This window comes from Temnothorax nylanderi, unplaced genomic scaffold (genome assembly GCF_030848795.1).
Source record: "Temnothorax nylanderi isolate EJ_2023f unplaced genomic scaffold, tnyl_v1.0 TNYL_tig0180_pilon, whole genome shotgun sequence".
NCBI lineage: Eukaryota > Metazoa > Arthropoda > Insecta > Hymenoptera > Formicidae > Temnothorax > Temnothorax nylanderi.
The window spans coordinates 77,179-105,000 of NW_027249242.1; the positions used below are offsets into that span (position 1 = coordinate 77,179).

The window sequence follows — 27,822 nt, forward strand, 5'->3', positions numbered from 1 at the left end:
TATCGCGTGCACCGACCGTCCGTTGCTGTACGCTCCCGTGGTGATGCTGCATTCGATGCGAATTATGTTCACGCTCATGACGTCAACGGGTCCGTCGGAAACGTACCATTTGTTCGGTTTTAGGATACGATCGCGCGAGAAACCCAAAAGAGAACCGATGTTGTTTGGTTTTGTAAAATTCACTCTGTAGGCGCACTTTATCTCACTCCTCATGGTATTCTCGTTGGCGCGAAGAGCGAGTATCGTTCTATCACCGCCGTCATCGTCGTCGTTCTCATCGTCGTCCTCGTATATACCATAACCGTCATCGTCATCGTCGTCTTCGTCCTCGTATATGTGATAACCGTCGTCCTTCTCCGTTCGGTTTTTATCTTTTACCCGTCCAGCGTCATCGGTCTGCAGTTTTCCTCCTTTCTCTTTAATTTTTTCTCTCTCACGCGCGCGACGTTCGCGATAAAGAAGAGCGGCGCGCAGATATCTGTTCACGGCTCGCAGCTCGTACGATCCTTCCGGAACGACGATTCTCCGGTCGTCCTCGCCGAAGTAGAAGCGATTGTTCGCGGACGTAACGTTCGGTATCGAATTGTACGTCTCAAAAGTCGCTAAACCCAGCTCATATTCGCCATCGCTCAGATCCAAAGCGGGAAAGTGACTCACCGTGAGAACGCTGCTGGTTCCGGTCAACGTGAGCGTCAGCGACATCGCGGGAGAATCGTCCACCACTCCCCCAATCGATCTCGCGAAGAAATCGCAGGCACAGCTGTCCACAGATTCTCTGATCAAATGTCTGAAACGCGCGACGATTGTACGTCACGATCGCGCTCTCGCCGAGATATCGCGCGAGCTCCCTCGGCGGACGGAGATTTCCAAACGCGTCGAAGTAAATCACAACGTTCCCTTTTTTCGCGTAAGCGACCCAATGCGTGCCCGGACCCACCGCGTCGTCGAGATTCACGATGCCGCACTCCGCACATCGCACCCTCGTTGGCAGAGCGTCGCGCATAAACACCCCACGGAAGAACGGTATGCGTAGGCGACGCGCCGATCGATCGAGCTGCTCGTTCGTCGTGACGCCGTACGGAGGTAGATGCACTAACGTCGGCTTCTTCCGCGAAATTTTTTTTTTTCAACGACTCTCCTCGCGCCACCCCCGCGCTTCTTATACGGCGCGAGGTACAACCCGCGACCCTCCATCGCGCGATTGTGTCGCTGCAATTCGTCGAGTTGTCGCTGCGCCGCTTTGCCGGCGCTCACCGCTTTGGCCACGCCAGCCGCGCCACCGATCAAGGAACCAAGCGCGCCCAGCATCGGTAGAAAAGGCAAGAAGCCGCCGCGTTTCGCTGTCGGAAGTATTCTCCGCTTCTTTCTCTCGCTCTTCCTTCTTGTCTTCGTGTTTCTCCTCAATCCCATTCCTTTCCTCGTTTTCCTTCGCGGTGAGGAGAAAACGATTAGACTGCACATACGTCGTCGTCGCAGTTAGTGTGTGTGATACCTCCACGACCTGAAGAAAAAAGAGCGAGAGGAGGGATGCTCGTTCTGAACGGATCTAGCGCGAATTGTGCGAACGAGCGAGCTAGCCCGTTCTACGACGAGATCGGAAGCGTGGGGAAGAGAAGAGGTGGAGGAGGAAGGAGAGCCGTTCTCAGCAACGCCAACGTCAGGTTCCTACGATCGTTGGGTCTCGCCGTGAGAAACGCGTCGCCGCCGCGTCGTTTCCACATCGAAAGAAAAGGTTATGGCCGACATCCTGAATATCGGCGGTGAGCCGATTTTCGACGAGCGCATCGTTGGAATCGAGACTCACACGTATAACCCATACGTCAACACGACGTTCGGGCACAACGACGAGATACGAATACCCATACAGCAGCAGGATCTTTATACGCTGCCGTGCGACAGTTTCCTATACATTGAGGGGCGACTCTACGACGACGGCGCGACGACGGAGGAGCAATACGCGAAATTAGTTAACAACTGCGTCGCGTTTATGTTCGACGAAATTCGATACGAACTCGACGGAGTGGAGATCGACCGGTGTAGAAACGTCGGAATAACCAGCACGATAAAGAACTACGTGTCGCTAACCGTCGAACGAGCCAGAAGATTGCAGAACGCCGGATGGAGTTATCCAACAAACGAATCGAATCTGAACAGCGCATCCCATCAATTCAACTTTTGCGTACCTTTGAACAATCTGTTGGGTTTCTGCGAGGACTATAAACGCGTGGTGATAAATGCGCGACACGAGCTTATCCTGATACGCGCTCGTAACGACGTCAACTGCGTCGTAGATCCGAAAAAAACCGTGCCGAGAGATCCAACCAAGGATCCTAAAATTACGTTGCTGAAGGTGCAATGGCGTATGCCTCACGTGGCGTTAAACGACGTGACTAAGTTATCGTTGTTGCGAACGTTGGAGAGCGGACGATTTCTGAGCGCGGGTTTTCGCTCTTGGGACCTGTACGAATTTCCCCTGCTGCAGAACACAACCAAGCATTCGTGGGCCGTGAAAGCCGCGCCACAATTGGAGAAGCCGCGATACGTCATATTCGCGCTGCAGACCGGACGGCGAAACGAATTCACGGAGGACGCCTCGAGGTTCGATCATTGCGCGCTCGCCAACGTAAAATTGTATCTCAACTCGGAATTCTATCCCTACGACGACGTGAACGCGGATTTCGAAAGCGACAAGTTCGCCGTGCTGTACGAGATGTACGCGAAATTTCGAGGAGCGTACTACGGGGACAGTCGCGACGACGCGCTCTTTTCCCCGCGCGAATTCGCGCGGGTAGCTCCACTCGTGGTAATTGATTGTTCCCGTCAAAACGATTCGGTGAAGAGCGCCACCGTGGACGTGCGCATCGAATTCGAAAACAAGGAAAACGTTCCGCCGAAAACCACCGCCTTTTGTCTCATCGTTCACGATCGCGTCATCGAGTACAGTCCGCTGACCAACGTGGTGCGCAAAATTATCTAACGGAAAAATGCGGTTGTAGAATATCGCATCCCGGAAACGAGGGATATATAAATTCGAGGATCCTTCCATTGTTCTTCAGACTCTGTTAAGAACGAGCAGTTTAAGCACATCCTTAAACGAACATTATTACATATTTCTTTCCAACGCGCTGACTCAATGGCCACAGCAGCAAGAACGACGACGACGATCTTCGTCGACCTACAGGGATTCGTAGTGGGTGACAGATTCGTCGCGAAGGAGGTGGCCGTGCTGCGAAGCGAGACGCGCGTACTGACGCATCACGTGTTTCGCGCGCCGATGAATTGGGATCTGCTGACGAGCGCCGAGAAGGCAAGGGCCGGCTGGCTGATGGCGAACCATCACGGCCTCCGTTGGGAGGATGGGGACACAGACTATCGCCTAGCGAAGACCATTATTCGACGCGCGGTGCGCGACAACCTGGAAGAAACGTGGGAGAGAGAAGAGACGCCCGGCGCGCGAATCTATGTAAAAGGTCTCGAGAAGAAGAGGTGGCTGGAGGAGATTCTCGGCGACGCCGAGTACGACGACATCGATCGGTTGGAGATTCTTCGCGCCGATCGCGCGTTTCGCTGCGGACGTCATCAACGGTGCTGCGCAATGGAGAACGTGATGAAGTTGCGCGACTGGTGGATCGAGCGACGCGAATGTCTCTCCAACATCGACTCCACAGATTAAATGTAAAAAAACATATTACTCGTATGACATAATTGCATTTTTAATGTATTGCTCATTTTTAAATTGTATTACTTATTTTTATTGTATTAATCATTTTTTTATTCCATATGTATCCGTCTATCTATATTGTATTTACTCATTTTTTACACCATCATGTATATTCTTCTATCCATATTGTATTAAATAATAAACTGATATAAAATCAACGAACAATGCGATATTCCTTTTCTTCACATACCTATACCCCGTATTCTATGTATATATTATAAGCTGTCGGTACGTAAAAATGGTTGGGCGCGGGAGCGCGATAATGCCGAGTGCGTAAAAATGGCCGGTCGCGGAAACGCGATATTTTCAACGAGATAAACAGAGAGAAACGAGAGCGCGAAACGGGAGAGAACGATAGCGTCGAACGCGAGACGGGTGGGAGCGATAGCGCGATACGGAAACGAACGAGAAGCCGAGACGCTCCAGCGCGAGGCGTGGATACGAGCGCAAGTGAGCGATAACGCCATACGAGCGCGAGTGAGCGATAACGCCAAGCGTGTGATTGGATGGGGTAGGGAGCGGTAAAGGAAACACGATATCAATAACAGAAGCGTACACCGCAAAACATATCCTTCTTATATAAAAGAAAAGGACACTTCTATTTTATAACGGAATATACAATGTTAAAACGGATTTCTTTCGTATCCATTTTATTTAAGTGTGACTGACGCTATTCTTAACGTGACACTTTATATATAATATATATTTTAAAATCCTTTAAGACTGGTAGTGATTATTGTTAAGACAAACGTTATAACGAATAATGTAAAAGGACATGGTCATTGGTTGCAGTTTTAATGCGGACCAAAAATAACATAACTATGGTGGAGGTTATTCTTTATAATATTATTATTTTTCATATTGTACATATTTTTTCATATATTTGTAAATATTTATTAAAATTTATTAAAATTTATTTTTTTGTTTTTACACTTTTTTATTTACTTTTGGGAGGGCCAACCCTCAGGGACGTCGTCGTCGTCGATGTTGATCACTCTATTATCCTCTCGATTTTCCACACGATTCCCCTCGTCGTCATCGTCTCTCTCTCTCTCGCGACCGCACCGTCCCGCCGGTCCCGCACCTGGCTCCTCGATCGGTGAAGCCAGTCGCGCAACATCGCGATGCATCCCACGAACTTTGGTAACGAACAATCGTATTTGGTTGCGCGACTTCTTCATTAGGGAGGCGATGATGGCTCTACACAAAATATGAATATAATAAATATAAATATAAATATAAATATAAACATGAAGATCGGTAAAGCCAGTCGCGCAACATCGCGATGCATCCCACGAACTTTGGTAACGAACAATCGTATTTGGTTGCGCGACTTCTTCATTAGGGAGGCGATGATGGCTCTACACAAAATATGAATATAATAAATATAAATATAAATATAAACATGAATATAAATATAAACACTGTCATGTAATTATGTTTAATAAATCTACTTACGTTCGCTCCAGCATTACGGAGTCCTCGTCAATGCGAACAGTTAATTGTATGCAGGCGGGAACTTTTTCCGTGATATTTCTTAAACGCAGCTGCAGCTGCCGCACCGAATCGGAATACTCGTCCACCGTTCTCGCCAGGGACGTGGTGTGGATTTGCAATAAATCGACGAGACTTTTTATGTCATTTAGTTTTTCCATCGTCTTTGTTTCACTACGTTTAAAAGAGATTGTTCGTGTTAAAACTGTGGATAGACTACACCCAAGTCTAGTCTCGAGTTCTTTATATACCGAGAAAATGTGACAAAAGAAGGATATTGTGGTAAAAAAATACTAAGAATAGCATTTTTACATCGAGGAAAAGAATGCATCGAGGAAAAGAATGCATCTTATCAAACCGACTCATCCGCCGGAATCGTCGACGCAGTTTTTCCATCCCGAAACCCCCACCACGACACCTATCCACGTCGAGGAAATGCGACAAATGTAGGATATTGCGGTAAAAAATGTAATAAGAATAGCATTTTCGCATCGTGGAAAAAATGCATCTTATCAAACCGACTCATTCGTTGAAATCTTCGACGCGCAATTTTTTCCACCCGAAACCCCCACCACCACACCTATCCGCGCCGAGGAAATGCGACAAAAGCGCAATTTTTTCCACCCGAGACCCCGCCGCCACCTATCCGCGCTATCGCTAACGAGCGTCCTCGCGTAAACATTCACATCCGGAACGCTCATCGCGATCGCGCTCAAACCGCAACGCACCGTCATCGCAGTTCTACCGTCTCTCTCTCGCTCTCGACGATGTGGCTCACACGCGTCATCGCGTTAACCGCGTGTTTTATCGCCGTGAGGTGCATCAATCCCACGGACGAGAATTACACACTCGCATTCGATTATCTGCAGAAATACGGATATCTGACCGAAGATGTGGACGCGGTTCCGGCTCAGAGACGAAACGACGTTCTTCGCAAAGCCGTCGAAGATTTTCAGAAATACTACGATTTACCCGGCGACGGAACGCCTAACAACGAAACGCTACAAATGATGAGTAAACCGCGATGCGGTTTTCGAGATATCCTGAAGCACGGAACGAGAGCGAGTTTATCCAAATGGCCAAAGACGCACCTGACGTGGGATTTTTTCGTAGCCACCGAGAACGAGTTAAACACGGCGCGGGCCGCGTTCGACCTGTGGTCGCAGCATTCAGCATTGACGTTCGAACGCTCCGAAACGAATCCTGACATTATAATATCTTGGCGACGCCTACGTCACAGTAACACGAATGTCAAGGCAAACGGACCACATTGCTCGGCCAAATTCGACGGTCCCGGTAACGTGCTCGCCCACGCGTCTCTCCCGACGGACGAAGCGGGATTCGTCTCCGAGGTGCACGTCGACGGGGACGAGCCGTGGCACATTCACGTCAGTAAAAATCCCTCTGATAAGTTCTCCCTACAATTCACGCTGACGCACGAGATCGGTCACTCTCTCGGATTGTTGCACAATAAGCGCCCGACTTCGGTGATGTTCGCGTACTCGCCCGTCAAGCAGTATCCGGTCAAGCTCGACAATTTCGACATTATGGACATTCAACGTTTGTACGGTGAAAAACTGGCAAACGAGCCCTCGCAGACGCCGGCGCCACCGCCGCCGCAGCCACCGCAGCCATCGCCGGACCTGTGCAGCATTGATCGCGTAAACGTGATATTGATTTTGGAAAATCGAATGTACATCTCGTACAAGCGTTACGTTTGGTCGATCGATCTGGACGGTAGGACGTACAACGGACCGTTAGCCCTTTCAAATCACATGAGCTTTCTTCAGAACAATTACACACGCATAGCCGCCGCCTATCAATCCCCGTCCGGTGATCTCATGGTGTTCGTAAATAATTTGGTATACAGGGTTCAATATCCTGAATTTAGTCTGAGACCAGATTGGCCGAAGACCTTGCAACAACTCGGCTTTCCTGAAAAAACGATAATCAACGGAGCGGTAAACACCTACAGAGGACGTTCCTTCGTGGTGTTTAACGGTAACTCGGTAGCCGAAATAGACGAATGTGCGAAGAGAGTTGTCAGATTTACACCTCTCGAAACGACGTTTCCCGGAATACCGACCGGTGTGACGTCGATCATCCGATACGTCGACGGCAATCTGTACTTCACCACTCGGACGCAGTTCTACAAATTCAACGAATTTACGAAGGCCGTCACAGCGGCTGGTAAATTCGATCTACGGATGCTGAATATCGTCTGCCCTAAGGCCGAACTGTTGCAACAGTTGCGCGATCTCCTCGATCGAATCGTACGCCTCAATGATTTAACGTCACCGGCGAGCGATTCGTACGATGACGACGACGACGGCGGCGTTCGGCTTTCCGATCGCCGTATCCGCCGAAGGAAGTAGAGAACTGCGCAAATTCCCACACCACACCGCACATCGCGCGATATATAGTAAGAACTTTTCTACTTATACCGATGTGTCCCCCCAAAGCATCAGTATCGCATCGTCAGCCGAATACGACGCGTCGGATAAAAAATCAGAAACGAACGATACTACAGCGCGTGCGAAATGTTCTCGACGCTGACCGATCGACCCGCGCCGAAGGGTTTTTCCCCTCGCGAGACGGATTCGGAGATGAACGACGACTGCAAGATACGAAGAATCGATTTGACGGACGATCTTCTTCATCGGGAGTCGCGTTCCAGCTCTCATCCCCCCACCGACATGCCCATTGACGTGCCTGCGGTGCGCGTCCTAACGACGCGTTATCTGCTGACGACGACTGGCTACAAATACTTAGCCTTAGGTATCACGATTAAGTCACCGTGGTACAGTATACCCACGCCTTCGTACGTGGATATCGCCCTGGGAGACAAACAAGGCAGGGAAGTCTCTCTGACGCTCGATATGTGGAAAGGACTGGTCGAGCGCAAACGCGACGTATTATCGTGTATGCGATCCACCCCCGTCGACGGAACCCGCCCCCCCTCACCGATAACAATCGGAGACATGACGCTGCGATTCGGAATGATCAACAACCTGCCGATCCTGCGTATTGAGCTACCCAACGCGGCTCGTGTGGCGATGTCGCTCAAAACCGTGCTCACGCTGTACGATCTCCGATTTTGCGTCAATCGCATCCTCTCGGCGCTGAACGCGGCGACCGAGGAAATCGACGCGAAGTATTCGCGCTATCGGGAGATAGCCGCCAACGCTATCAAGACTGGCACTTCAGCTAAAAATGCGATACTGAAGAGCGAATTCTTCGATCCTAACAACATCGTCGACTGTGAAATTACCGCGCTCTGTTTCCGATCATAATGTCGCGACGCGTGTCTGCAAATGTATATTCATACGCGCAAAATAATGTGAGCGCACGTCGACATACGTATAATTTTAGTTTTTCAAAATAAAAAAATTCATGTCTCATCTGTGTGTTCTCTGTCTTTCTTTTTCCTTTTTTCATCATCTCTACGCGATCCCGCGCTCCCCAGATCCCCCGACTCCGCTAGCTCCACAATCGTCGCGATCGCGTCATCCGCGATACGGGATGAAACGACCTTCGAACCGAGGAAAAACAACAACGAAGAAAGGTAATCGGGACCCGCGAAATGAACGACCTTGAACGCATTTTCGTGGAACGTCTCTCGAGGAGCGACCTTGAACAAGTTCGAACGCGTTCAAACGCGTTCAAACGCGTTCGATCTCCTTCTCCGCGCGCGGTCGATAACGCGCGACGCTCATATTTTCCCAAGAGAATCAGTTAGCGCGCGACGACCGACGCGGGAGGACGCGCGATTTCCGCGCGCGGTCGGTAATACTTCTAGCCTCAGGCCGGTCGCGGGGGGTGAGGGGCGCGGGGGAATCGGGCGAGGGGGGAGCGCGCCTGACCAATCACCGTCTTACCTTTCCGTTATAGAAAAGTAGTACGGAAAGGCCGGTCGGTGATTGGTCAGGCGCGCCCCCCCCCCCTCGCCCGATTCCCCCGCGCCCCTCACCCCCCGCGGCCGGCCCGAGCTCGGAGTACCTGTTACATAGCTACTAAACTATTTTGCTCATTTTAAAATAGTTTATTTGAAAAGGCGGAAATTCTTTTCGTGAATCGCGATATAGCGTGTTATTTAGTATTTTCCGCTGTGAGATCTGTAGAGGAGCCGTATTCATTGTATCGAGACACTGGCTACGACTGCCCAGCCAATAATTATTTCCGTAAAGGAAACCTGAATTAAAGCCACCACTGGAATCTAATACTAAAAATAAGAATTACAATGTTACTACTTATGCAAAAACAATAAATAACTAATTTTTACTTATAATTAATTAATCACGCATTGTTGCTTCCTCATTACAGGAAGCTGTTTTCGTAAACAAATTTTTTTTTAGTTTTCTGTGCCAATGTGTTCAGAATGTTTTAAAACTAAAATTACATTTTTACAAAACGTGTGTGTGTGTGTGTGTGTGTGTGTGTGTGTGTGTGTGTGTGTGTGTGTGTGTGTGTGTGTGTTTAGATATCAAACTCAATTTTTTTTAAACGCAGAGTATTATTAAAGAAAAGTTGGTATTTAATTAGGCTCGGTGAAGGATCGGTGAAAGGGTTCATTTTTGATAAAATTTAGAATTTTTTGAGAAATGTTTGTGGTAGCTCTAACTTCCGCAAATTTTGAGATATCGCGCTATTTCTAATTCTATTATATTCTTCATTCTTTTCTACCCCTATTTCATATATAGTACTTTAAGATTTGGTTGATTAGACCAAGCATTATACACGATCAAAGCTTCATATGCGAAGTCCATATATGGACCATGTAGCTTGAACTCTCAAAGTCAACATCGATTTGACATTACGTCGATCGTAAAACCCCACTTGTGCTACTAAGCTGACTCTCTATCAATTCATAAAAAGATTAAATTTAAAATTTAAAAAAGTGAGCAAATTAAAAGGAATAGAGTACTTTTTAAATGGTGATTATTAGCTATGTTTATCGTCTATTACTGTCTCGGTGTTTTTCTCTGCCCGAGCGTTTGAAACGTTCGGTGGTGACGATAATCGCCACAATATAATATACGATTTATGGTATATATAGCTAAAGTATTCTCCACTTTTTTTTGTTTTGCAATAATTTCTCGGTTCTCGGTGGTCTGATCTGGGCGAATTTTAACTAAAAATCTTAAGGAGGATTATTATTATCCGACGAACCACTAAAAAAGAAATGGAATAAAAATTAACAAAAAATGGCAGCTATTATTAAGAAATAATTCTTAATAGTAGTAATTTTTTTCTATAAATATACCGTGAGGTATAAATATATACCTCGAAAAAACCCAAGTAACAAGTGGTAAACGTAATATCTTTGTACCTCGCAAAAAAACCTAAGTAAGAAGTAGTACGTAATTATCTTCTTTGTATCTCGAAAAAAACCTAAGCAGTAGTATCTTTATTTCCAAAAAATTATAACCCAAGTGATACACAAATCACAAAATTTAGAAGTTGAACGAACTTACCTTAAGTGAAGTTCGACTATAATTATGCTGTCTCGTCCGGATGGATATATGTGTAGTGCGCCCCCTGCGCAGTTACCAACAGGCGATTTTAAAGACTCTAAAACGCGCGTTTTTCTTGGTCCGCGCGCGAGTCGAGCGTCCCTTCCCCGCCGTAGCGCTTTATACTTTTAAAGCTGCAAATCTGAAATTGGGGATTGGGAGGGTGGGACTATCCATCCGGACGAGACAGCATAATTATAGTCGAACTTCACTTAAGGTAAGTTCGTTCAACTTCTAAATTATGCAACGTCTCGTCCGGATGGATATATGTGTAGATATTTAAAGCCCAGATTTGCACCCGAGATCCTGTTTGCGATACAGAATCCCAATCATGCACTGGGCAATACAGAGAAGATCAATATGTTAACCGGTATTAAGAATGGTTTGGTCCGCAAAAGGTTTAAAGATGAGCAAGGATTGCGGTCTTCCAATCTTCGAAGTCTTGAGACTGGCTGGAATTTTGATGACCAAGGTTTCGGTAATTGTGATGTTTGAAAGTTATATAGCTGCTAGCGTTTGCAACCCTTGAGCAATTGTAAGCGCGAGAAGCGTCACCAACTTTCTAGAGAGGACTTCCAGCGAGAGATCCTCGTGGGGGTATAAAGTAGATCAATAGGTGATTACCTGCGCCGGAATCCCAAATAAAAATGTATCTATGACGCTGTGGTTTCAGCGCCGCCACCTCTTAAAAAATTCTTCTCACCAACGGGTGTGAGCTTCTTCTGCAGAAAGCAGAAAAAAGGCTAGGCGATACGTTCAGAGTTAATCTCGTCAATTTTTCCCTTTTCTCTGGAGGAATAAAAACTGAAAAATAAATAGAGCCAAATATGAACCCTAAGAAATGATAGGGTGTGTAAGAAGAAAACACACTTTTCCGTTCGTTAAGGTGATTTGACGTCTAGTTATTGAGATATTAAATCTCAAAGTTGGCATTTTTAACATAGATTTTATGGGAAATTGTACCGAAACATACAATTTTCGAGAATTTCACTCACTATTTGTAAAGAAACAAGTTCAAAAAACTGAAAATAACATTATTTGATTGTCTTCTCTAGATAGTTAAATATTTTGATTGTCTTCTTTAGATGGTTAAATATATCGATAACTGTCTTGTTGTTGTCAAGATTTTGTTAAAAAATATTAGTCATAATAAAGTTACTTTATATTTCTCCCTCTCTATTTCTCTTTTTGCACGTAATTTCATCAATTTATTAGCCTTTTAAAGATATCAAATTTAAACGACTTCCTTTTAAACTTCGATATCTTTGTCGTCGTTGTTAATAATTACGTTTTTTTTTTTTTGACGTATTACAAAATAACTGGTCTCTAATCCTTGAATAAAAAATACGTCGCAAAATTGATCTTTTTTGTTTTTCACTTTACTTTTACACTCCACGTCCAACATACGCAATACTAAATCTTGATAAAATACAAGCAAAGGAGTCTTATTGTTGCTCCACGTTTCCTAATAACGGATCAAATAGGAACTTGCTTGAAAACGTAGTAACGTTTACTGGCACATCTTCTTTTTACGCTAGAAAACGAAAATTACATATATGTGCATACAATAATACGTAACGAAATATCGCAAGGATATTTATAAATATGCATGGTATGACTTGCATTATATACAGTTGCATTATATAATTGCTATGAACCGTATTAGTCATTGTGTAAAGGTTTTTGGAAAACAAGTATTTTTGGTTCCATGTAGAAAAAAAAATATCTCTGCGTACATATGAAATCTAAACAAAAATAGAATAGAATCTCCGTTTTACTCTTTCTAAATTTTCATTTATCGTTTACTTCGTTTAAATCATCGAACCATTGTTCGTTAATTGATCCATTTTCCGTTTTCCGTATTTTTTTTTTTTTTGTGATTAAACCAATATTAGTAACAGAAGACTGAACAGTGGTCCAAGCTCATCGAAAACATTCCTTTTTTACCTATATTTAGATATGATTATATCTGTATAAATATGGCAGTGGTATAGGCACATATGTTATCCGCATTTCTGGTACTCTGCTTGATTCTTCTACAGTGTATAATGATAGCAAATCCCTAGATATGTTATAAAACTTTACCTTACTCATTTTTTACAAATATCTAATCACTTCAAAGTGTCTCGCGAATTCATCAGGTATTCAACATATACCATTCGTCAGGATGATCGAACGTGAGCGTTCTCTCTTCACTTCTTTGTCCTATTTTCGACGTTTATAGTTGAAGTCACTCCATTGAGTTCATCTTGGATTTGCTGAAGAGTCTTGCCTTTTGTTTCGGGCAACAGTAATACCGTGAAAAAGATACTAATGATGCAGAAATCTCCGGATATCCAGAAGATCACGTACTTGCCATTGAACGCTTTTTCAAGATTGATGGAGAACTTGGCTATGATAAAGTTCAAAACTTTGCTAAAGAAAACAGTTATAGTAGAAGTTCTAGCCTTGATGTTCGAAGCGAACATCTCCCCCATCAATGCCCACGGAATCGGATTCCAGCATACGCTGTACGTGGCAATGTAGACGATAAGCGTGACCATCGGCAACCAGGATATCTGCTCTATCATTCTAGCACTTGTTAGGTATAAGACAAAACGACGTTGACGTGTAATAAGGCCAAAAATTCAATCAAAGTTGATGAATTGTCGCGTTTCTTGACGGCCTTTCGATCAGCTGTACGCGACGTGAATATGTGGCAGCGCCGTGCTGTTGGCACTGGCATGATAGCTGTTTACAGCAAAGAGATGCAATGTCACGACATTTCTCTTGTACGAATGTCAACTAAAGTCAAATCTTGAACTGTTTACATTTATCAGTAGATAAATTAATACATAATCAAATGAAAAGTTACATTATATAACCAGTAATTATACAAGTGTCTAAATTATATCCATAAAAAATTGTTTTCCTTAAAATCAAATTTAGGCCTTATATTGACTCATATAGTACTTTGCATCTCCTTGTCTGATAAATGAATGGAGGGTTCAAACTCCTAATGAGGTGGATGGTGCTTAAAGGGTAACTTATAATCTGTAACCGCTTGAAGATTCACTGGATCGGATGTATTTTCCGTCCATTTGGATCAATAAGCCGGATAGTCTGCCGGCTCTGGTTACCTGATTTTATTCTAACACCTTCTGGAGCGGGACCTGTAGCGGTGTGACGACTGGCTACTGCTGCTCGTAGGTACTTAATTCGCTGCTGAGTCTCCTTCGAGAGCGTCAAGGAAGCATTGACAATGTCCTTGAAGGACTTCCCGTCGAGACTGTTCTTAATTTGCTTACTGAAAGAATTACTAATTAATAAATTATCTGCCGAAACGGTATCGGTTGTGGTCTTGGCCAAAGTATTAAAGTCCGGCTTGATATGAGCCCGTCTAGACAAGGGACGGCAATAGTATAAATCTGCTATATTCTTTACTCCCTTGTTGAGTTTACCGACTGCAGCACAAACCTCGACGATGAGGGACCTTTGCGTCTCTCGTCTGAGAAGGTCCGACAATGCCTCTCCGAAAGCAAGGAGGGCGAAGCCGACCTGATCCTGGTTGATACAACAGTACTCGTCTCTCTTGCCTATAGCCCTATTTTTTAAAGTCGATTCGCACTCTGGGTTTAGCTTAGGAGCCTTGATGAAGGCTAATTCCTCCGAGGAAGAGTGCTTCTTTAAGTAGAGCTTCTCGCTAATCCGCGGGAAGGCTCTTCCGAACCAGCTCACGCCACTGCTGAACGACAAGGTCGTTCCAGGAATATCTGCTGTTTGACATACGGCAGCGAAAAACTCTCTAGTTAGGGTATCCGCCGAATTCTCAGCTGCAGCGGGCTCCGCCAAAACTATTGTCTAGCTCGGGGGGGAACGTGGGCAAGCCATCATCTGAATGGTTATTTACCACCGCTACAGCCGAAGAAAAGGTATTCCGATTAATCGGAAAAGGTTGTGTCGACTCCTCTGTCTGTGCCACAGAACTGGGATGAGCGTACACACCTGTAACGTGCGGATCCCTTGGCCTAACCTGTCTAGCAGGACTTGCCATTTCTGCCACCTGAGAGGCAGATTTCGCTCGACCAGGGCTGTCCTCTCTAATGATGTCGTCAGAATTTTTCTCTCCGCATCCGACTCTCGGTCAGTATGACATGCGAGAGCAGAGGACACGGTCGGCGATAAAGAGGCGACATGTGGATATCTAACCTCTCTCCTCGATAATACCTCGATCAGCTGCGATAACTAGTTTTCCAGACCCTCGATGCGATCACGATGCCTGGACGACGATGACTTCTTCCTCTTCCTTGATTTATGCGTAGATTTGCCCATTTATACTCGATAAATGACGGAAATCTAGCAAGGATAATAATCACGCTGTTGATAATCGCAAAACAGGAAAAACAATGAAGCGCTACGGCAGGGAAGGGACGCTCGACTCGCGCGCGGACCGAGAAAAACGCGCGTTTTAGAGTCTTTAAAATCGCCTGTTGGTAACTGCGCAAGGGGCGCACTACACATATATCCATCCGGACGAGACGTTGCATAATTACGTTACCTTATCAAAGAAGAGTCGCGCTTCGAGTAATCTATTATTACCAAAAAGAAATTATATCTTTTTAAATTACAGCGCCAATTACAAAGAGAGAACATATATATTGCCTCAAAAAATAATTGTTGCACTACTTTGACAAATCTTTACATTGTGTCAATTAGAAAAAGAATGTATGATAACAATTTTATAATATTAAAAAATTTTATTTAAATTTAACAAGGGAATATAAGATATTTAAATACAAAGTTTACATATGTATTTTTTAGTGGATATGATAACAATTTTATAAAATTAATAATTTTTAAATCCAACAAGAAAATACTTAAATAAGTTTACAAACATACATGTATTTTTTAATAAAATAAAAGATTTAATCACAAACAATTACAGACAGATATAACACTACAAAATGAACATATTTTATTAAATATTACATTTTTCTTGTAAAAAAAACTTGGCGCTGCTAGACCTCGGAAACCGCGCGACTGTTCGATCCGCTGCGCGCTAGAATGGCTCACCCCCGTCGTAATCAGAGCCAAGATTTTAATCTAGTCCGCTTGGGTGAAGCGGCTGGAATGGGACTCCCCTCTTCCTTCGGCCGACGCTCAGCTGTGGGAGCACTTCCTGGGGGAGCTTCCGCAACTCGAACGCCTTCGCGTGAGCCGCTGGCTCGACAGCGGAGCCACGGACTCACAGGTCGAGATCCACGGCTTCGCTGACGCATCCGAGCGAGGTTACGCCGCTGCCGTCTACCTCCGCGTCACGAGAAACGGCTCCACCACACTTCACTTGCTCATGGCCAAGAGCAAGGTAGCTCCAATCCAGCAAGTGTCCCTTGCGCGACTTGAACTGTCCGCGGCCGCATTGCTCACTAATGGGTTCTGCCCACAGGACGCGAAAACGCTTGCCGCGCGGCAAGAAGCGACGCGGTAGCCAATAAACTTTTGGTTCTTACGGAAAAGCGACACGTTGATTGGCTACCGCGTCGCTTCTTGCCGCGCGGCAAACGTTTCCGCGTCCTGTGGGCAAAAGCCATAAGTTAACGCGACACGCTCGCGACACTTTGAGTTTGTCCACAGCTCCAATCTTCCTCTGCGGGCCCGAAGCCGGCGTGACACTTTACTGGTCACGCATGCTGGTGGAAGACGTTCGTGGCCAACCGGGTGTCGCTCATTTAGCGGGCACTTCTTGAGGCTCAGTGGCGGCACGTTCCCGGACGAGACAACCCGGCCGACTGCGCTTCTCGGGGGATCGCGCCCAGCGAGTTGATCGACCATCCTTTGTGGTGGATGGGCCCACCGTGGCTGCAGGAGGACCCGTTGGCCAGACGAGAGCGACGAGATTCTCGACGCCGAGCTGCCTGAGCGGAAAGCCGTCGTTCAATCCGCCGTCGGGGGGATCGAAACGGAGCCCGACACTCTCCTTTGATTCTCCTCGCTGCACCGACTTCTGCGAGTCACGGCGTAGTGTCTGCGATGGCGACGCACCACCTCCCGCACCGACAATCACTGTCCGGACGATCAGGCGCGGACACTCACACCGGAAGAACTGGACACGGCACTTTTCCGATGGCTTCGGGTAGTGCAATCACTTCACTACCCGGAGGAGTGATGGCCGTCACGGCCGGCCGCACTGTGTCGCACCGCAGCCAACTCGCCAAGCTGAGCCCCTTCCTCGACGACAACGGCGTGCTCAGAGTCGTAGGGCGACTGAAGCACGCACTGATTCCGCACGACGAGCGACATCCGATGATCGCTCCCACGTCTTCCTGGCTCACTCGCCTGCTCGTGGGGTCTTGCCACCGACGAACACTCCACGGCGGAGTGCAACTAACGCTCGGTACACTCCGTCTCCGCCACTGGATTCCACGAGGAAAAGCCGTGGTAAAACGGCTGTTGCATCGGTGCGTCACTTGCACCCGATGGCGAGTCGCTGCACCGCAACCACCGAGGGGCAATCTTCCACGGGCGCGGGTTACACCGACGCGCCCATTCCAGCTGACCGGCGTGGATTATGCTGGCCCGATCCACATCCGCACGACCAAGGGGCGAGGACACCGAGCGCACAAAGCATTCATCGCTGTCTTCGTGTGCCTCGTCTCCAAAGCCGTGCACCTCGAAGTAGTCTTCGACTACACGATGGAGGCATTCTTGGCCGCCCTCCGTCGTTTTACGGCACGCCGGGGACTCTGCTCGGACATCTATTTCGACTGCGGCACCAACTTCATCGGGGCTGACCGGGCACTGCAGGATCTCTTCCGCGCGTCGTCACCCAACGGCCGGCGCATCGCTCACGACGTCTCCACACACGGAATCCGGTGGCATTTCAATCCACCAGCCGCACCGCATTTCGGCGGAGTCTGGGAGGCGGCGGTAAAATCCACCAAGTTCCACCTGCGACGAGTCATCGGCGAGACGACCCTCACTTTCGAGGAAATGGCCACCTTCCTCGCTCAGGTTGAGGCTTGCCTAAATTCTCGGCCGCTCCAGGCCTTGTCCAATGACCCAGATGACATCTCGACGTATCCGGGGCACTTCCTCATCGGTGCTCCTCTGCTGGCGCCCCCCGAGCCTTCGCTTGGAGAGAGGCCGGACAATACCCTCTCTCGGTGGCAACTGGTGCAAAAAATGCGCAATCACTTTTGGCAACGGTGGTCACGCGAATGCATCCAGCATCTCGCTTCCTGACCGAAGTGGCTGACAGCTGAGGCCACCCCTGATGTCGCATGTCGGCACGCTGTGCTTGATCCGTTCTGAGATCACTCCGCCTAATCGATGGCCTCTCGCACGGATCGTCAAGCTGCATCCTGGGGACGACGCGCGACGGCGTCGTTCGAGTGGTGACTATCCGCATGGCCACCTCCGAATTCATCCGGCCACTCATCAAACTTGTGCTGCTTCCTGGGGCCACTGACACCACCACCACCGTTGAGGATGCGTGAGCCACACAAACCATCCATTTTCTCGCGTATATTTTCTCGCGTTTATCACTGTTCGTCTTTTTGCGTATATTTCTGTTCGTCTTTTCGCGTTATTAACTGTCACTTATCGCGTTTCACTTCGTGTCCGTTCGCACTTTTCTATTTTCACTGTTCACATTTACCGGTCACACTTTGTCGTTTGCGTAGTCGACAATTAGTTGTTCATGGCCTTCTGCCACCAATTTCTGCGATCACGGTGCATTGAAATGTTCACTTTCGCGACTTACAATACGCACGAAATCATGCTCGCGACGAAGCCAGTGTCTCGATACAATGAATACGGCTCCTCTACAGATCTCACAGCGGAAAATACTAAATAACACGCTATATCGCGATTCACGAAAAGAATTTCCGCCTTTTCAAATAAACTATTTTAAAATGAGCAAAATAGTTTATTTTAAAAGGCGGGAATTCTTTTCGTCTCACACAACAGTACTACTCAATATCACATAAATATGTTTGACGAGGTAAGTTTATAAAATCTTTATGTGATAAAGAATGCGTTCAATATTTAAATATATACAGAAAGTTTTATCTTAGAATGTGATTACGCTTGGACTCTGTTTACCAGCATCGTGCACCATAAATAATCTTAGCTTTATTTTGGAAAGAATATTTCGTGACAGAGTTATCTTTGATGATCTCTACTCCGCGGACTTTTAGCTAATCGAGGTTAAAGATCTAAATGACGATAACAAAAGGCTACTCAATAGTGTGTTACGTTTCATCTGGTACGTCTCCAGAAATGTATAAATTGTAATTACTTGACAATACAAGCACAACAATAATATTATATGACAGAAAAGATTAATAATATTATAAGTAATTTTAATCTTAATCCTCCGAAAGAATATGAAGAATCAATCAAGAAATATTCTATTGCAGTGTTGGTTTAGGGTTTTCTTTTCTCATGACAGCAATCGGAACGATATATGATATATTTGTGTATCAAAAATATGTAAAGAAAAATGAGATGAATAAAACTGGTAACGGTAAGTGTCATATCTAAAACTTATAGAAATAATTTCCATTACAACAAACTATTTACTGTTTTTATATGCTACAATTTTCTACAAATCAAGTTTTCGTATTTAGTGTTAAAATTATTAATAATTGGCAATCAGCTATTACTTTAAGTAATTAATAATTAATTATAGAATATATTTTGTAGCTACATCTTGTGTACATATGGCTTATTCGCGTGTATAGATTTCCTTTGTTTAATATTAATCTTACTTAATTAAAGCATTTCGATTTTTGTATTACTACTAAAGACGTCGAATTATGATTCAAGTATTGAAAATATGTCCAAGGAAATAGAAATGAAAGTAAATTTGTCTTCATATCGGGAAAGTAAGATTGGAGAAATATTAATATGTTTTTCCGCTTACACAAATACGGGAAAAATATTTAGCACAAAGTTAGACGCCGGCACAATACCCGTTAGTCACGGCTTAAAATTTCTAAGCATGTGTTCGATAATCATGTTCCATAGTGTATATTATACATTTAATTCTCTCGGTAAATAATTTATAATAAATCTGTAGAATAGACATTTTTGGCTCTTTTGTTTTTTTACTCTTTACGCATAACGAAAATTGCTTTGTATTGACAGACTATAAAGTATGGATGTGGAGGTTCATTGAGAGTTATAAATACATAGGTGACATTGGATTCACAGCAGTTGATATTTTTTTTCTTTCAAGCGGATGTTTAGTGACTTATATGTATTTGCGAGATAAAACAAACGAAGTACCAAAGCCGATTGATCGCGGAGAAAAATTAATTGAATTCTTTGTTTATGTAATAAAAAGATTTATTTGGTAAGTTTTATTATATGGTGATATGTTTGAAGAACACAAAAAACAATACAAACAACATAATACAATTATTACAGTAATAAATGAAATAAGAGAATATGTTACAAAGAAATTTGAATATTGATTTCAATGTAAGCTAAATACTAACTTTCTTTTTTTTTACGCGCGTTTGTAATAAAATTTTTCTTTTTAAGGCTGACACCGGCTTACCTGACGGTGTTAGGAATAGCGCAATTAAGCTCGGCTTGGTTCGATAAAACATCGCAATTTTACATGTACGAAAGGTCGCACGAAACTTGTGCGAAATATTGGTGGATAAATATTCTGTACATACATAATTGCTTTGAAATGGATGCAATGGTACGAACACGTTTGATTAAGATCAATTTGAAATTATACTTGGAGACGCATAAAACTTTTCTAAAATTTTTATTGCATTACAGTGCATGAGTTGCAGTTGGTATCTATCTAATGATATGCAATTCTATGGCACTGTTGATTTTGTCGACTATGTATGTTAATTAACCAACTATTATAGTTAATGTCTTCTTCGAGTATACTTGAATAAATATATTATAAATTTCAGATACTTCTATGCCACTGTTACGATATTGAGTGCACTTTCAATATATAGGCTCAGTTATTCTTAACGGTTATATTTCACACGTTTACGAATATGTCGCGACGTAAGTTACTAAAGTATTTTACTTATTGAGAAATCAAGTCAAGAGGATGCTCTTTCTTATTGTTACAGATTTGATGAACAGCAAAATCTTGCAGATATCTTCTATATCCCACCATGGATGAAAATGAATCCATTTATTATTGAGATAATTACTGGTTACATTTTGACAAAATTAAAGAATAATTTTGTTTTAAAAGATGTAAAGTATGTTTTTTTTGTTTTATATAACATATTAAAAATAAATAGTCATTGAAATACTTATGGAATATATAAACTTATTCTATAGAAACTAACTAGTTTCATATAAATTAATTATATAGTATCGCATAAACGAAAATGTATTATATTAATTTGACATACATTTCAGAAACATATAATTTTGTGTTGGTGCCTGGCTATTCTTTGCAAAGTATTTGTACTATTTTTGTCTTACAATCGATATATATCCGTTCTAGCTACTTCTATTTATGTAGCGCTGAACAGAATACTTTGAGCCATATGTATTGCATGTGTTGTAATAGCATGTTCCACTAAACACGGAGGTTCGTTTATTCATTAATACATAAATACATCTTATAAAAATCGGCATATTCTTAATATATTAGTGATATATTTTAAATATTGTCATAGTTTAAAAACATCATTTTTATCATTGTATGTTTGCTTTGTTATAGGCATCGTTAATCAGTTACTCTCATTCAAAGGCTGGATTCCTCTTAGCAGGCTCACATACTGCGCTTATCTTCTCAGTATCCTATCCTATATATATATATATATATATTATATCTATATTGGCCTCATCGCTAGAGGCCAATTGACCAGCGCGTCAAAATATGTGAGGATAAGGCTTGATCCGGTCCAAATAAATTTTTTCCTTCATTGCTGATGTTCACGATTTTTAGTCATTTTTCGTGATTTACTCGAAACCCATGCGTGCTGGGATTAATCTGACGACGGATTCGTGTTCAGCGCGTCAAAATACATAAAGATAGCCTAGTGGAGTATTCTGTTCAGACAACTTTTCTTTTTTTGTGGGCCTGTGTTATTAATAGTATATATATAATTTTTTTAAAGTATATACAATTTTTTAATAATTTTTTTTTTTTTAAGAACATCACTTCATTCGATATAGTAGTGGAAGGTTACATCAATAAAAACTTACAATGGTTGGTACAAGAGGAGAAGCGGTGGCGACGAGAAGACGTCGACCATTTATGGTACGACACGCCGGAGGGTCGAGACATCGCGGAAATATATCATATCGAAGACGTGTTCTACCTAACACGTCTCTTCGGGCTCCAGCCCTATGAGGAGTTCTATGAGGAGCCTGAGCCCGAAGATTGGAGTTAAATATTTAATTCGTGCAAACTGTATTTTATTCTTAACATAAAAAATATGCAATATGTAATACATATAAAGTTGTTTGAAATACACATAAAGTACGTAAAAAATATGAAATACACACATGTACAATATCTTTATTAATATTCTTTCCAATACTGTAATATAATACACACAATACGTTACGTTATTATACTACATACATTTATATGTTATACTACTACATTCATACTACATACATTCATACGTTATACTACATACATTCATACATTTATACGTTATACTACATACATACATTCATACGTTATACTACTACTACATTATATATTGGGTATGGGAATAAGTTTTAATCGTTTTCCATAGATGGCATTAATAGTATCGCTTGCATACTTTTCTAACCTTTCGATAGATGGATTAACAGCTGTGTATGTCAGCTGTGTAACGCAGTATAAGACTTCTGTTTGAAGTGTAAACAACAAGTATCATATCGCATCGAAAATGTCGGAATTTGTTCCAAAAAAGCAGCATTTGCGGGAAGTTCTTCTCCACTACTATTTTTTGAAGAAAAGTGCTGCGGAAACGTGCCGTTTGCTTGTGGATGTTTACGGCGACCATGCTCCATCGGAGCCAACTTGCAGATATTGGTTCCAACGCTTCAAAAGTGGTAATTTCGATGTCAACGACAAAGAACGCGAAGGTGCCTCAAAAAAGTTCCAAAATGAGAAACTTGAGGAATTGCTTGATATTGATCCATGTCAGACACTTGAAGAATTATCTGAAGCATTGGGTGTTGATCGGTCCACCGTTGGAAAACGCCTACATGCGCTAGGAATGGTTCACAGGGTAGGAAATTGGGTACCACACGAGTTGAAGGAAAGGGACATTGAAAGGCGTTTGGTCATGTGCGAAATGTTGCTTCAACGACAACAAAAAAAGGGTTTTTTGCATCGGATCATCACTGGCGATGAAAAATGGATTCATTATGACAATCCTAAACGCAAACTAGCATGGGTGATGCCAGGTGAACCAGGTCCATCAACACCAAAACGCAATATTCACGGGTCAAAGGTAATGCTCTGTATCTGGTGGGACATGCGGGGTGTAGTCTACTATGAGCTACTGAAACCGTCCGAAACTATCAATTCCCAACGTTACCGACTTTAACTAATGCGTTTGAAACAAGCTATTCAAACAAAACGGCCGGAATGGCACGATAGACACGAGAAGCGTGCACGATTCTGCAGCACGACAACGCTAGGCCACATGTTGGTCAACCCGTCCGAACATACTTAGAAGGGGTGAAATGGGAGGTCCTACCCCACCCGCCGTATTCACCGGACATTGCCTCTTCAGACTATTATTTGTTCCGGTCGATGCAGTCGGCACTTACTGGAGTGCGCTTCACTTCAAATGACAGCATACAAAAATGGGTCGATGACTGGATCGCATCGAAAGAAATAGAATTCTTCGCTCGAGGAATCCGTTTATTGCCTGAAAGATGGGCGAAGGTCGTCGCTTCAGATGGAAACTATTTTGAATAAAATCATTTAATATCATCATATTCAAAGTATGCTTTTTTTCTACATAAAAAACGATTAAAACTTATTCCCATACCCATTATTACGTTACATACATATACTACTACATACGTTATACTATTACATTTTATACATACAATACATACGTTACAAAGGTATTCCATAATGTCCCCACGGTAACGTATCGGTCGAATCGGGTATAATGTATCTCTTATCATCGTACGGACTCAGAGCGATTTTTGTTTCGGACACGGTGTACACCTCGTGCGACTTCGATCGTGTACAGGACTGTGATCGGGTCATTCGATCTCATCTTTCAGACACCGCGTGTAATCGTCGAACGTTATTATCCCGAATTTCTTGTGTATATTTTAATATAATTAAATTGATATCAATTTAATTGTGTGATTGTATCGTTTTGGCTTTGGTTGAGACTGCGTTATGTCCGAAAGTAACGGCGCGTGGTCTGCCAGGGCAAAGAATTGTAAAAAGTTACTCAAGAATTAATATCCCGGGAAAAAATGATTAGATATAATCATATATAATTATATCTGGAATATATATATAATTATATATAATTATATATGTTTTTATATGGGGTCATATCTAATTATACATGGCCACATGTGCAATCAGTGGTCCCACATACAACCAGATATAGCACCATATCTACTTGTATATAAATGTATATAATTTTATGTGAAGCCAGATATAATGATATGTGAGTAGTGCACTCTACATATAACTAGATATAGTATTGTATTGCGCGCCTCTTCCTCGAGATCACATGTAGTACCGCTACTATGCACCGATGTCGCCACAGTTTTAAAGTTTAAAACTTTTCGCTTCGGTTCGCTTCCGCTTCCTTCCATTGCTCATTCTTCTATTTTGTGCCGATTAAGCCACACGTGTGTTAACGAGATTCCGAAGAAATGGGAAAAAGGAAAGTAAGAGAATTGTCCTCGGATTCAGAGGACAACAAGGATTTATGAAAATGAATTAGACCATTAGAAAAGGCGTTGAGACGCAAGGAAGAGAGCAGCCGACCGAGACACAGTAAGCGAAGAGGTTAGCTGGTCGAAAAGCCATACATCGACAATGGCAGTAAGGCGCATGGGCGAGGTTCAGGCGTCTTGGTTGCAACCAAGTCGTCTTGAGAGTGCAAATTTGAGAAACGTCAAATGCGCACATAACCTCTCCACGTTATATCCTACGATGATTTAACCATCAAGCCTGTCTCGAGGCTGTAGTGACGTCAGAAATGTATGCGCATAGGCGAGATTATTCAGGTGTCTTGGTCCAACCAATTCACCTTGAGAATGCAAATTGAAGGGCTTCAATTCTGTATATAATCTCGGCCACGTTATGTCCTACGATAATTCGACCATCAAGCCGGTCCCGAGGCTGTAGTGACATCAAAAAGGTAAGCGCATATGCGAGATTTAGGTGTCTTGGTCCAACCAATTCACCTTAAAAGTGCAAAAAAAAAAAAATTTAATTGTGCACGTATAACTCGCATATGCAAGGCCAGGTGTCTTGGTCCAACCAATTCACCTTGGAAATGTAATTGAAAAATTTCAATCGCATACATAACCTTACACATAACATTCTGTGACCTGGATATAATCCGTAGTATATTGGTTCAACCGATATATTAAAGAAAAGCTATATTCCGAGTATGAACCACTTGAGACTGTCAATTTTTAAGACAATCTGTTTGTTTCTTTATTGTAACAGGAGGTCACAAGAAACGTTCAAGATAACATCTCGGGAGGATAAAAGCGGTCACGACTACAGGAGTTACTGGTGCTTCTCGTTACTGGTGCTTCTCGAAAATAATTTTGCTCCCGGATTCCTATAAAGAAAGGATTTAAGCATCTATCACCCCAAGCTTTGGAAGGTGTCGACATGATTGAAAGCGTAGACCGTATAAGAATAATAGGCGATGTGTATAATAATATAACATTCCTTTAAAAATATTCGGCTCGGTCCACTTTCTTTATAGGAATCCGGGAGCAAAATTATTTTCGAGAAGCACCAGTAACGAGACCAAATGAATCAGCCGCCTAGTGGCGTCTAATACACTTAAATCAATGCAGTAGGAGCAGGAAAATTTATAATAGAAATTATATTTTTATACACTTGCGCGGCTGACTTATAATAAAGGCGATGGAAAATCGCGAGTTTCGTGGAACGTCGCGGCTCTGCGGCTCCCGATATATTGGTGCCCGCCGCGGCGCCGGCGGCACGGAGCATGAGTTCGCACACAAAATGAGTTGTAACTTACTAAGGAGTGATTTCTCCATCTTGGACTTCCTATACTTTTTTGTTGACAAAATTTTCTTCTTTTTTTTTAGTATTTTTTAAATTGAAATCGAAGATGTCGATCTTTAAGAAAAATCTGAATTTATTATTAATGTTGAAAAATATCAATTAATTAACCTTTTTTATTAATAATGTATAATATATCTCGAAAGTGTGTAAAAAATACTTAAAAAATCAATGGTCATTTTTTAAAATCGGTAATGTTTACGACAAATTATCGATGTGTGAAGTTTAACATGACGGCCTCAACGCCGAAACTTTAAACCCCTATAAGTAGACAACGCGTTGGACAAATGTCAAAAAAATTGGTGTGGATAATTATGGTTAATAGGGCAATAGATTGTGCAAATTTCAGCACGATCAGAAAACAAAAAAATTTTAGGGTGGATCACTTCGCATGGAATGCCCCATATGTTATTTTAAGTTTTGATTTACTTAAATATGAATTCAACACAAATAAATCAGATGACAATCAAAATTAGTTAAATTAACACATAAATATGTTATATTTTTAACATAAAAATTTTAACAAAAATATTTTTAACAAAACTACATTATTTTTATGTTAATCTTATGATTAAATATAAAATGTGCTATTTTAACGTTTGATTTACCTAAATATGAGTTTAACACAAATAAATGAGATAACATAATCAATATTAAATTAGACGTTTATAGACGTCGACAGACGTCGATTCGGCGGGTCATTTCTCGCTGGGTAGAAAGCCCTCACGGGTGTTGACGCAATGTGATTTCTGCCCAGTGCTCTGAATGTCAACGTGAAGAAATTCAAGCAAGCGCGGGTAAACGGCGGGAGTAACTATGACTCTCTTAAGGGCCGCCTACCTTGAGTGGGGTGGGGGCGACTGCCACCCTCAGTTGTCCTCTGCCCCGCTGAGTTGTAGTTGCTTGTTTGCAAGGAGGCGCAATTAAATCCTAGAGAGCCTAAAGTCTGCCCCACCTCCAAGTTGGTGCTTGCCGGGTACCCGGCTTGCCGGGTAGCGGACGGGGTTGGCCAGTGCCGGGTTTGCAGGAGAGTCAACTGGGAGTAGTTTCGGCTACGAAGATCCGACCGGTGATCCAGACCGGTACCACGGGGACCGGTGGCCCAGGGAGATCGCTCCCGCCGGTTGCGGGTAGGACCATCGTGGTGGCAGTGGTTTACAGCCGCATGCTGGCTAGGATACTCGAGTTACTTACTTGGGTGTCCGACGGGTGAGCTGCGTACCAACAGCTCGGGTACCAGCCTGCATAGCTGGTAGAGCGTGGATAGTCGCTCGCCCCAACCAGTGGGTTGCTGCCGGATCCTGTAGTTCTGCAGCGTACTGGTAGTACCGGACTTCGGTCGGTACGCGCTGATTGGGCGTATCCCAATCTCACGCCCATTGGATCTACATTGCGCGTGTACTTGGCGCCTTTTTTTTACCTTTTTTTTATCTTCTATTACAGAAACAGAATGTGTGGCGTGAAAAATCGAACGCGTGGATGGGCATGGACATCGTGTGTACAGAAGGGTTAAAGGACCCCGCACCAAACCACGGGAAAATGGATCCCGGTCAAATGGGCTAAAAATTTAGTATAATGTAGTTCATGACGTCCTGGTAAAAAGTGACCATGGGCACAAAGTCCAAACATGAAGTTTTCGAGTTACAGAGCGTCAAACATCGGGAAAATGGGTTCATCGGCTCATGGTAGTCCTTAATGTGTACGGTCATGCTGGTGTGTGCCTGTGCGTGTGTGTGCGTGTGAATGAGTGTATGTGTAGGTGTAAATAATATCACCCCAGGGGTCGGAGGAGGTCACCGGGGGCCCTTAGGGGCCCCTAGGGGCCTTCCCCGATACGGGTCTTGCGCACCCGGGGTATCCGAGCA

General features: G+C 43.6%; 3 protein-coding genes, 1 long non-coding RNA gene and 2 pseudogenes across 4 annotated transcripts; 4 read left to right on the forward strand and 2 right to left on the reverse strand.

Annotated features, from left to right (window-relative positions):
* Positions 1–1,735: 1,735 nt before the first annotated feature.
* LOC139778365 (uncharacterized) lies at positions 1,736–2,977 on the forward strand. The gene has a single exon (XM_071716267.1). The coding sequence runs from the start codon at positions 1,736–1,738 to the stop codon at positions 2,975–2,977; it is 1,242 nt and encodes a 413-aa protein (XP_071572368.1).
* A 1,575-nt stretch (positions 2,978–4,552) lies between these two features.
* On the reverse strand, positions 4,553–6,182 carry LOC139778352 (uncharacterized). The gene is made up of 2 exons (XR_011719549.1): positions 5,180–6,182; positions 4,553–5,082 (listed from the first exon to the last, which is right to left on the reverse strand). It is a non-coding gene; the product is annotated as an uncharacterized lncRNA (long non-coding RNA).
* Positions 6,183–6,225: 43 nt separating this feature from the next.
* LOC139778366 (matrix metalloproteinase-18-like) lies at positions 6,226–7,590 on the forward strand. The gene has a single exon (XM_071716268.1). The coding sequence runs from the start codon at positions 6,226–6,228 to the stop codon at positions 7,588–7,590; it is 1,365 nt and encodes a 454-aa protein (XP_071572369.1).
* A 6,189-nt stretch (positions 7,591–13,779) lies between these two features.
* LOC139778367 (uncharacterized) lies at positions 13,780–14,590 on the reverse strand (annotated as a pseudogene).
* Positions 14,591–16,872: 2,282 nt separating this feature from the next.
* On the forward strand, positions 16,873–17,949 carry LOC139778368 (uncharacterized). Its single transcript, XM_071716269.1, has one exon. It carries the CDS (start codon positions 16,873–16,875, stop codon positions 17,947–17,949), a length of 1,077 nt encoding a protein of 358 aa, XP_071572370.1.
* A 1,837-nt stretch (positions 17,950–19,786) lies between these two features.
* Positions 19,787–21,799, forward strand: LOC139778358 (nose resistant to fluoxetine protein 6-like; annotated as a pseudogene).
* The last annotated feature ends 6,023 nt before the right edge of the window (positions 21,800–27,822 follow it).